This window comes from Muntiacus reevesi, chromosome 7 (assembly GCF_963930625.1).
Source record: "Muntiacus reevesi chromosome 7, mMunRee1.1, whole genome shotgun sequence".
Classification (NCBI taxonomy): Eukaryota; Metazoa; Chordata; class Mammalia; order Artiodactyla; family Cervidae; genus Muntiacus; species Muntiacus reevesi.
The window spans coordinates 70,689,003-70,701,256 of NC_089255.1; the positions used below are offsets into that span (position 1 = coordinate 70,689,003).

The following is a 12,254-nucleotide window of genomic DNA, read 5'->3' on the forward strand; positions in this document are numbered from 1 at the left end:
CTGCCCCTTTTAATCCCTCTTTACCACTTGTCCTATTTCCTTTACCCATCCCCAGGCAGCCACAGATATGTTTTCTGCCAGTATGGAAGCTATATGTTTATAGCCATGTAAAACTATATATTGTCTTGCTTTTTCTAGGCAGAATATTCTCTTTTGTGTTTGACTTCTTTCATTTACTATTCTTACATATTGCTGCATACATCAATAGATTATTATTTTTATTCTTGAATACTAGGGCTTCCTAGGTGGCTCAGTGGTAAAGAATCTGCATGCAATGCTGGAGACCCAGGTTCAATCCCTGGGTTGGGAAGATCCCCTGGAGAAGGAAATGGCTACCCACTCCAGTATTCTTGCCTAGAGAATTCCATGGACAGAGGAACCCGGCAGGCTATAATCCATGGGGTTGCAAAGAGTCAGACATGACTGAGCGACTGATACACATTCCATTGTATGACTATATTGTATTTTTTAAAAAGCCCTTGTGAACATTTACATACATATTTTTGAACATATGCTTGCATTATTCTTCCCTAAATACAAGTCAAATGACTGGATCAAATGGGAGATGTATGTGTAACTTTTAAGAAAATATCAAACTGTTTCCAAAGTGATGGTACCATTTTACAATCCCATCAACAGCATATGAGAATTCCAATTGTTCCACATTCTTCCATGTGTTTTTCATGTTAAACCTCTTAATAGGTATGCATTGTTTTTGCATTTTGGTTTTAATTTGCATTTCTCTAATGACTTGGAGAAGGCAATGGCAACCCACTCCAGTACTCTTGCCTAGAAAATCCCATGGACAGAGGAGCCTGTGTGGGCTGCAGTCCATGGGGCCGGTAGGAGTCGGACACGACCTGAGTGATTTCACTTTCCCTTTTCACTTTCATGCATTGGAGAAGGAAATGGCAACCCACTCCAGTGTTCTTGCCTGGAGAATCCCAGGGACAGGGGAACCTGGTGGCCTGCCGTCTATGGGTCGCACAGAGTCGGACACAACTGAAGCGACTTGACAGCAATGACTAATTATGTTGATCTTGTCTTTAAGTACCTATTTGCCATCTTCATATATGCCTTCTTTGGTGAAATTAAGTGATGAAGCTCATTTTTTAAAAATTGGGTTTTTTTTGGTTGTTGTTTTAAAACAGTTAAGCAAGTTCTTTATGAGAAAAAGTTACATGTATTTTCTCCTTATATGTAGCTTGTCTTTCATTCTCTTGAAAATATCTTTCAAAGAGCAGACATTTTCATTTAGATGAAGTCCAGTTTATCATTTTGTTTTTTCATGGGTTGCACTTTGGTCTTATATCTAAGAAATATTTGCCTAACCCAAGGTCTCAAAGATTTTCTCTGATGTATTTTTCTTGAAGTATTAAAGTTTTAGGCTTTATATTTAGGTCTGTAATCCATTTTGAGTTAATTTTTGTATAAGCTACAGTGTGTGAGTTGAAGTTCAGTATTATGTATAGGAGCATCCTATATGGATTTGTAAGAATGCCACATTTTGAAGGCCATTGCTTTCTGAATTTCAGCAAGGACTCAGGAGTTGCCCTCCTCACTAATCGAAGTGGTCTGTAGGAAAGAGGGCTTAGTTTATTCCCTTCTCCCTGAATGAGTGTTCCAGAAAGAATGCTCAAGGCCTGCATTTGTAAGTGGGACCTCCTGGGCACTCTGACCTCAGCCCTGTTATAGTGGACATTCTGTATGTACCGTGGATGATGACAAGGTAACCCAGGTCCTGATGTGGAAGGCCATGAAGCTGACGAGCAGAGTGACTGAATGACTGGATTTGGGATTCATTGAGCCTTGGGACCCACAGAAGTGAGCTGAAATTCTGTAGAAAAATACAAAGCTTAGGATTTGGGGCCTAATCACTGTTTAGGATGTGGGAAGCAGAGCCTTAGAGCAGGTAGAAAAGCTGCAAAGGTTTTAGTTGATGACACACTCAGGTTGGGTCACTGGATCTTCTCTCCAGTGTTCATGACGTCTGTAGCTGCATCACTAAAGGGCGCTGTCGGTGTTGACATCAAGGTTTGTGATAACCTTGCTTTATCCCATTAAGGTTTGGTTGCATCTGTGGGCTGATGTTCACTCTTTCATGGGGGTGTGGAGAAATTATCTGGAGGACATTTATCAGAATGGTAAAGGAGGAGAAAACCATGTCCTATATGAAACTGTTTGGAATACCCTTGCTGGTTTGTTAATTTACTCACTCACAAAACCATTTCAGTCCTCTTATGCGCAAGGCACTGTCCTAAGTGACCAGGGCATGATGACTATAACTATAAGTGGGTTGCAACAATGGTCTCTGTAATGGGGTGGAGTTGTCCACTTGTCTAAAAGAGGTCTGGAGACTTCTGTGGTGGTCTAGTGGTTAAGAATCTGCCTTACAATGCAGGGAACACAGGTTCTATCCCTGGTCCGGGAGGATCCCACATGCCGCAGCAGCTAAGCCTTCGTGCCACACCTACTGAGCTGATGTGCTTTAGAACCCATGCTCTTGTATATTATCTATAGTGAAACAGATCACCAGCCCAGGTGGGATGCATGAGACAAGTGCTCGGGCCTGGTGCACTGGGAAGACCCAGAGGAGTCGGGTGGAGAGGGAGGTGGGAGGGGGGATCGGGATAGGGAATACATGTAACTCCATGGCTGATTCATGTCAATGTATGACAAAACCCACTGCAATGTTGTGAAGCAATTAGCCTCCAACTAATAAAAATAAATGAAAAAAAAAAAAAGAACCCATGCTCTGTAACGAAAAGCTACCTCAGTGAGAAGACTGTGAGCAGCAAAAGAGACTCAGCACAGCCATAAATAAATCGATCCCTCTCCCTTATAAAAAAACAAGCCTGATGTGTCCCTCTTTACCTGGCAAAGTAATAAAGCTATCTTTAAAAAGTAATAATAAAAATAAATAATTAAAACAAAAGTGGTCTCAGAAGGTCTTCTATACAAAGTGAGTTTTGAGTTGACTCTCAGTGGACAAATAGGAGTTTGACAGTTTAAAAAGAGAAAGATTTTCTAGATAAAAAGGCACATGCCCCAAATCAGTAGGCAATAAGCCTCAGACAGGTAATGGGTATTTTCCACCATTTTGACCACATTCTCCATTATGCTGTCTGACCCAGAATCCATTTTGTTGATCTCTCAGCTTATAAATGAAATAACATGCCTCCCCGCAGAGTCTACAGGTAATTGAAAGACGCTGAGACACAGGTTGTATGTATTTGGGATGGTGAGGACGCAGCATGCAGGGCTGTGTGCCCTGCTGAGGAGTTTGGCTGTTATCAAAGAAGAGAGAGGACACATAGAAGGATTTTAAGTTAGAAAGTCAGACTTTCACTTTTGAAATATCAGTGGTAACAGCTGGAGGACAATGAGTCTGGAGATGAAAACCAGCTAGGAGGCCAGTTCTGCAAGAGGCTAGGTGAGGCAAAGTGGGAGGATAGAGAGGAAAGGGTGGGCTGAGGAGATTCTCAGAAAGTGGACTTGGAGGGATCTGGTAGGATTACGTGTGGGGAGGAGTGTGGGCTGCTGGGAAAACGTGGAATCAGGAATAGGGGAAGTCAATTAGTGGGTACAAGATAAGACTTTGCACTCTGGATGTGTTGAATTAAAGGGACTTGTCTCAATGAGATGTAGAGATGGAGACTTTCAGAAAAGGTGCATAGATAGGTTTGGAAGTAAAATCTGTGCTTGAGACTTAGGTAAGTGACCATACCCTTTTGGAGGTTCTGATGTGTTTGTGTTTTCTCCTACTCCAAAAAAAATCTCAGGTGGATTTTGAAATCATGAGTCTGAATATTCCAATGGAAGGAAAAGGAGACTTAGGTTCAGCAGGGTTTATAGAGAGATTCATGAAAGAGGAAGCTGGCCAGAGCATCAGATACTGCAGAGAAGTCAGCCGAGGGAAAGACAGACACATCTTTGGATCTGACCATCAGGTGTGCACATGGGTTACAGGAGCTGTTTCAGTGCTGAGAAGAGACAGGGAAACAGATTGTAGGGGATGGCATGGGTGTTAGACGGTGTACAGGGGAGGTGATAATTGACTTTATTAAAAATATGACTTATTCTCTTAGGCTGCCAATTTGGATAAGCCTTTTGGGGTGCAAGTGATTAAAAAAAAAAAAACAACAACCTTACTCAAACTGGCTAAAGGAAAAAGAATGTATGGGCTCAAATAACTGAGAAGTCCAGAAGAATCAGGCAGGGTTTGACCTGAGGCTTTGAATGACATCAAGACCTGGTCTCTTTCTTTCTCAGCTGTCCCTTCTTTATTGGCTTCATTCTGCAGCCCAGTGTCACAAAATGGTGCAAGACATTTCCAAGTTTCTGTCCTTCCAGATTGAAGTTCAGCTGGAGTGAGATTGTATTTCTCCCTATAGATCCAGGATTCCTGATTAAACCTATTTGCATTTTGTTGCCCAAAGCTGCACCAGTGACTGAGGGTAGGGAGTAGCAAGTACCCAGATGGTGATATAGAGCTTATGTTGCTTTCAGGCCAGTCATCGTGACTGAGGGTATTCAGTGCTCTGCTTGGCAAACTTGGGTCACATGTCCACTCTGAAGCAGGGATAGAATCGCAGCTGAGCCATGGGCTAATGTGAGGGCAGGCTAGTTCTCAAAGCTGAAGTGCTGTTTCCAGAAGCTGGCATGGATATTCCACCTAGAGCTAAAATATGTGCTGCAGCTATAGGGGACAAAACTTGGGTTGGTGAATGGAAGATATTGGTCACTGCATTTCCACCAATGGAAGCTATTGGTTACAGAGAAAGATTACCCTTGGGGACAGGAATGAAAGAGGTCAGCTGCAGTGGTATCAGATGGCTGTCACTAAAAGTGTCTAAACAGCCACCATGAATAGATGCCAAGCCATTGCACTGTGTAGATGAAGCAGATAACCGATAAGGCCACGTTGTCAAACTGTTTCCCTGTAACACAGTAAGGAATACATTTTTACTGTAAAGCCCAGTATGCCCTTATTATGCATACAGAACTGCAAACAATTTTCATGACATGGTACTTTTCCTTCCTATTTGGTTTGTTCATGTTTTCTGTTCCATTTAAAAATCTCTGTTGTATGAAACTCATCACATGATTTTCTTATTTATTTATTTATTTATTTTTTATTTTTTTTATTTTTCAGTGGGTTTTGTCATACATTGATATGAATCAGCCATAGAGTTACACGAATTCCCCATCCCGGTCCCCCATCCCACCTCCCTCTCCACCCGATTCCTCTGGGTCTTCCCAGCCCAACAGGCCTGAGCACTTGACTCATGCCTCCCACCTGGGCTGGTGGTCTGTTTCACCACAGATAATATACATGCTGTTCTTTCGAAACATCCCACCCTCCCCTTCTCCCACAGAGTTCAAAAGTCTGTTCTGTACTTCTGCGTCTCTTCTTCTGCCCTGCATATAGGGCCATCATTACCATCTTTCTAAATTCCGTATATATGTGTTAGTATACTGTAATGTTCTTTATCTTTCTGGCTCACCTCACTCTGTATAATGGGCTCCAGTTTCCTCCATCTCATTAGAACTGATTCAAATGAATTCTTTTTAACGGCTGAGTAATATTCCATGGTGTATATGTACCACAGCTTCCTTATCCATTCATCTGCTGATGGGCATCTAGGTTGCTTCCATGTCCTGGCTATTATAAACAGCATCACATGATTTTCATGTCTCACTTATGAGTCTCGACCTGCAGTTGGTAAAATCTCGTTCTAAGGTCAGAGGGCTTAGATGAACTCGGTTTACAGATGGTACTTGAGTCTGGCTTTTCCACCACGATGGTGGGTTGGGTCAAAATTGAGGTTCAAACCTGTTGCACTGTGATACCTCCTGGTTCTCCGTGCTGGAGTCTCCTGCTGTCTGGCAGAGCAGCTCCTGACCCGTGGGGTAGAGGGACCTTCTTTATAGGCCATCAAGCAGTGTTGGAGGGAGTTCACGTGTTGGTTCACAGAGGTGGCCTGGCAGTCTGTCTGTCTGGAGGCTGGCAGCAGCTCCTTCTGTGCCAGCAGCAGTTGATGATGTGAGGTCAGTGTGTGTGCATGTGTGTGGCTCTGACAGGATTTTATATTGAAGATGAGGGAGTGGCTTTTAAAAATAACATATTTTTGACTTGAAACAAGTCAAGGCAGAGAGTGGAGACAATTAGAGACTGACATCCTGTTTAGTCATCTCTCCAGAGAGTTCTATTTTCAGAGCTGTTCTGTAAGGGTTCACAAGTGGTGTTAAGGTAGTTAAGGGGATATTGTTAAGTTAGCAGTAGTCGCGATGCAAGAAGCTGGTTTGAACACTGGGGTGAATTACAGTGCGGTAACCACGTTGAGTAGTAGACTGAAGGCAGAGAAGGGCAGAGTTTGTAAGAATCAGCTCTGATGTAGATGAAGCTTCCTGAGTCAGTGCAAAACAGTACTTTTGTACTGTTTGTCAGTATTTTGAAAAAGTATAAGCAGGGTATAGTGTTTAGAGACAGGTGGCAGTGAGCTAGCATATGGTCAATGCATTTTTTCCCCTTCAGTATGGGTCACCTGTTGGTATAGTACAAGCAGTAAATAGTACTGTCAAAGTTCTTGGAGGTTGTCTCATGGGAGTAATATCAGAAACGCTGAGTAATGATATCATGGACTTGGAGATGTGAGCACTGAAACAGGGGATGGTTAAGACCTCGCCCAGAGCCACTGTGCCAGCAGCCTGGAGTCCATGTTCTAGTCTGCTTTGAACACTGTACCATATGATTTGCAGCTCACTTAAATTTAATATTCTACTCAAAATACCATCCATATCTATACTCAACTTCTCCAAACCTTTCTGTCTTCAGGTCAAAGGCAGAACTGAAGTCATGGGCTAAACAGATATTTAAGGACAATTGTAAATTTATGTGTTTAGTTACAATTAAAATATTGTAAATTTATGTATTTGTGTAAGTTTATGTGTCAGAATCCATGGCTTAGAGGTGTTCATGGGTAGTTCAAGGTTGGCATGAAGAGGGAAGGGCCTGCCTACCTGGGCCCGTGTGGTCAGAGCAGACATGGAGGTCACTGCCCTGCCGTGGGGCCATGCTGGGTGAAGGCTTTTGGGAGACGGGCATGTTTTCAGAGGATGGGATCTAGTGAGAAGACGTCCAGCTGCCTCACTGGCAGGATGTCCGTCTTGTTTTCTCAGCTCGCAGGTGAGAACAGAAAGGATCCTTGATACTCCTGTGAACAGTTGAGAGCAGTGAATGCACAGTACATGTACCGCCTCTCCTGGTGCTTCCTGAAGATGAATGGCACTCACGTGGAAGTGGTATAGACAGAGACAGCGAACCAGTCAAGCTCTTTACTTCCCAAAACCACAGGTGTGCGGCTGACCGCGTCACATGGGTTCATGGCCTTTTGTGTTGCCAATATTTCTCTACTTTATACACTTGCCACGTGGTTTAGCAAAATATTGTTCTTGCAAATGTTGTGCATAGTTAGGGATGTTTCAGAAACGGTGACTTTGTGTATGAATGCTTATCAATATCTCAAAGAGCCAAAATGGAAGAGGAAAAATTTCGAGAGAGGGGAAACTGCAAGGATAGTTTCATTCAGATCTGTTTTTCATCCTTTACAACTTCTTGCACTGTTACTTGTTTCTTGCCCATCTGCTGTTCAGCGAAAGACCGAGATCTGATCTGTGGCTGTGATTTGCACATTGAGGTCTCTCTGGAAATAATTTTTTGAGATCCACCAAAAGAATACTTCAAAATTAGAATATAACATATTTTCTCCTCTCTTTCTAGGTGGATCTGGAGCCAGAAGGGAAAGTATTTGTCGTAATAACTCTAACAGGGAGTTTCACTGAAGGTAAGAGTGAATTTGGGGTGGTTTCTGGTATTTATGTACTATTGAGTTCATACTCAATAGGAATTTCTATCATAGAAATTATAAAAATATTTTATAAAAGGTGCTTTAAAAAATTAACTGTTTAAATTAGGCTGGTTGGTATTTTATTGCCTAATGGTCTACTGGTTTTGGTTGCCAGAGCAAATATATTTGCTAATTCTGGCAATCTCGTGTTTTGTTTTTTATTCATCATCTTAGTTCAAGAAGTTCTTGCCTCTTTTGGTTCATGTCTATTAAACTGTACTTAAATTTTTGACTTTGGGCCAAACCTTTAGTTTGCCTCTTAATGTATTAAAAATTGAAGGATCATATTCTTTTCCTTATAATCTTTATCTCATCCTGTCCTTCGAGTGATTCTTTTCCTCTTCCCCTGACACTACTCTCACCTCCCACTTTCCTTTATTTTTAATTGAGGTAAAATTTATATACAGTGAATTGAATAGATCAGAAGTGAAGAATTTGATTTTGACAAATGTGTACAACCATGTAACTAGCACTTCAGGACATAACATTTCCATCCTTCTGAAAGTTCCCTGTGTCCTTTCCTAGTTAATCCCCTGCTGCCAGAGATAGTAAATGCAATGTTTTGTTTTGTTTTTTCATTGTAGTTTAGTTTTGTCTCTTCTGGAAGTTTATATAAATGGAACTATAGAACATGTTCTCTTCTGTGTCTGATTTATTTTGCTCAGCATAATTTCTGTGAGATCTATTCATATCATTGTGTATATTAATATTCTATTCTTTTTTATTGCCGAATATTTCATTCTATAAATGTAGCACAATTTTGTTTGCTCATTCTTGTCCTGATGGACATTTTGGAGTTTTCCCTGTTTGGGGTTATTATGAAGAATGCTTCCATAAATATTCTTGTATGTAAATTACAGCTTGATTTCTCTTGGGTAAATGCCTAGCAGTGGAATTGCTGAATAACAAAGTAGATACATGTTTAACTTTATAAGAAACTCACATGATTTTCCAAAGTGGTTGTATTCTTATATTCCCACTAGCAATGTATGAGAGTTCTAATTACTCCGTGTCCTCACCAACATTTACTGTGGTAATTCTCTTTAATTTTAGACATTCTGGTGGCTATGGAATGATAACTTGTATTAATTTGTGTATCAAATTCCTTGCAATTTCTGTCCCTTTTCTAGTGGCTTTCCAGTGTTTCCAATTAATTGTTTTGGAATATATCTCTAAATATTTAATTGTTTTCGTTGGCAGGGTTAGTCCTTTGCAAGCTATTCTACCATTACTAAAATCCTTGCAAAGGTCTATAGAGGTGTGGCTTTATGGTTTGTCTATTTGGTGATGGCATTTTGCAAATTGGTGACACCTTTGAGAAATGATTGTCTCTTATCACATTCAACCCTTCTCCTTCATGTGGGCAAATTATCTTAAGGTTAGTATTTTTCAACTTCTCTCAATTGTTGCATCTTATCTTTTTGCTCTGATATTGAAATCAGCAGAAACTTAGGTTACTTGAACATGAAAAAACCATCCAAATTATAGTTTAGGGGTCTTCTGCCTGCTCACACATCTTTTGGTTTTGCTTGGCATTTTGAACAAACAGGATTCATGAGAAAAAATGAATCTGCTCATAACTCAGTCAAATAAAATATAATGTAATATTACCAAACATTGCTGATAGAACATTCTTACAGCACATGGAAGGTGGGTACAACCATGGTATAGACAAACCCAACAGTGAGTAGAGAGGCATGAATGAGGAGTGGGTGAGATTCTGAATATGCTGAACTACCTGAGTATGCTGCCCTAAGTTGCAACAGGCCAGAGGAGTGAGGCCATGTGTGTTAGACCAGGTCTGATGGTGCTGTTGTTGTTACATTACATCTCTTTTTAGAGTTATACTGGCTCTCTAAAAATAAATTTTATGTTTCTATCTTCCTTAACTGTACACTAGAAACATCAGAACAATGGTACTGGAATAGTCCTCAATATTCTCATGGTATTAATTTATTAGTTATGGTGATAAGAAAGGAATGTCAAGTGTTACTTGGGGTGAGTGCTTACTAGGCCATTGCAATAATATTCCTTTCAGAGGTGACCCTGGGTAAAATGGTGAGGCAGGCCAAGTTCATCTTTGGTGATTCCACCTCCCCTTTAAGTTAGTCCTTCCTGTTCTCTGTCTTCAAATGTCTTTTATTCCAGAAAGATGCTCAGTGATCTCCTCTCTCCAGGAACACTTGCTAATAAGGAAGACAGGGAATTCATGGGCTAATTCACACTAAAGTGATAGTGATAGATATCTTCGCATTCTGCCCATCTTAGGAGTGTCTGTGTGTATTTTTAAATGATGTTAAAAAGGCTATTTTACCCATGAGAAGGAGATTTTTAATGTTCAAGTTTCAGGATCTATAGCATCACTGTGTGGGCTGTGTTTTAGGAGCTCAGAGCTGATCTCCCTGTGTGTGGGAGCCTTGTCTTGTCAGTGTAGCTCCTAGGCTGGGGCTCAACTTGAGCTGGCACGTTGCTGCCGCCTTAGGGCCCAGCTTCCTTGTCGGATGCAGAGAATGTGATGACTGTCTCTGTGCGTGTTACGCAAGGAGGGATGGTGCTCCGAAGCCCCCACACTCCTGCCTCCGCCGTGGCAGCACAGCGACCTGGCTCTGTGAGAATGCTCCTGGCAGCCACCCTGGATCATCTCTGGCTAGCAGGTGACAGGTCAGCTGCAGAACATTGGGAGCTCTAGTTCCCACGTGGGGTCCTGGAGGGCTTTCCATAAAGGAGCAGGGTGAGTCAGGCTTGCCGGGTGTGGCACAGGCTGCGAAGGGGGCGTTGGCCTGGGATCCCAGAGGGGTGGTCAAGGCTCAAGAAATGTTGGTTGATGAAAGAATGAAATAATGCCATTTGCAGCAACGTGGATGGACCTAGCGATTATCACAGTAAGTGAAGTAAGTCAGGCAGAGAAAGACAAATACCATATGATGTCATTCATATGTAAAATCTAAAAAAATGATACAAATGAACTTGTTTACAAAACAGAAGCAGAATCACAGATTCAGAAAATAAATTTATAGTTACCAAAGGGGAAAGCGAAGGTGGGGGAAGGATAAATTAGCAGGTTGGGATTAACATATACACACTACTGTATTTAACGTAGATAACAAGGACCTGTAGCACAGGGACGTCTGCTCAACATTCTGTAATAACCTGTATGTGAAAAGAATCTGAAAAAAGAATAGATACATGTATAACTGAATCACTTTGCTTTGCAGCAGAAACTAACACAACATTGTAAATCAACTATAATATAAAATAAAAGTGAAGTTAAAAAAGAAAGAAATGTTGGTTGAACCTCAGTGTACATCTGATCTATCTCACAGGGTTGTTTTGAAGGTCAGATGATAGAATGTGTAGGAAAGTGTGGAGTGTTCTCTGAAGGCACATCTCCATGTTCCTGTTGTCAGGGCAGTAAGATTCCTGTCATTCTCCCCACCCCTGCATGGCACCCATGTATGATCAGCAGGTGTATTTTATTTCAGCACTGTTTTTCTTTTATACTAGAAGCCTCAAGAATTTAGTGGACAGTTTCTAATGTGATGTTGGCTTATCGCCATGCCTGTTTCCCTTTCATGGCCTGTTCTAGGGGTTCTGCCTTTAACCGAGATGCTATAATCCCAAGGCTCTCCTTTAAAAAGCAATTGCTTAAATGGATGTATGGTCTGTGATACACCAGACTGGCATTAGGAGTTGCTGACTAGTCCTTATTTCATCCTGTCTCATCTTCTCATCTTTCGATAATTGTGCTGAATTAGCAGCTAAGGCAAAAGAGTTTTTATTAAATATAAGACATGACATGAGAAATGACATGAGCGATGCCTGCTGGATACAGACCTGTGATCTCATCACAGATGCTTGGGATATAAAGATGAACAAAATACAGACACTGGAACAAGCTCCTCTGCTGTGGGCAGATGCAGCCCGTACAGTGTGGGGGCCCAGGACCCAGCACAGGAATAAGTTCAAGGCACGGCGCTGGCTGGCAGGAACATGTGATCAGATCAGCCAGGAGATTTTAGAGGAAGCTCCACTGGGGAGGAGCATAGTGGAATGATCAATAGAAATATTGCTGGCGGAGGAGAATGTTTAAGAGGGGAAGATAGGCATAGAGGTGAGAGAACAGTGAAGAGTTCCTTAGACTGAGCATAGTGAGAGGGGTGCTGAGTGAGAGGGAGTGCGGTGGGAAGGGCGGCATAGACTTGGGATGGCCTCATGCACGTGGCTCAGTGATAAAGAATCTGCCTGCCAATGCAGGAGACGCAGGTTCAATCCCTCAGTCGGGAAGATCCCCTGGAAAAGGACATGGCAACCCACTCCAGTATTCTTGTCTGGGAAATACCATGG

General features: G+C 41.8%; 1 protein-coding gene across 1 annotated transcript in view; it reads left to right on the forward strand.

The window, feature by feature from the left end:
* Positions 1-12,254, forward strand: part of PRKCH (protein kinase C eta) — a 231,508-nt gene that overhangs the window by 60,993 nt on the left and 158,261 nt on the right. The window contains exon 2 of the mRNA XM_065940924.1: positions 7,784-7,847. Coding sequence (XP_065796996.1) covers positions 7,784-7,847 — 64 coding nt within the window. The remainder of the gene's footprint in view (positions 1-7,783; positions 7,848-12,254) is intronic.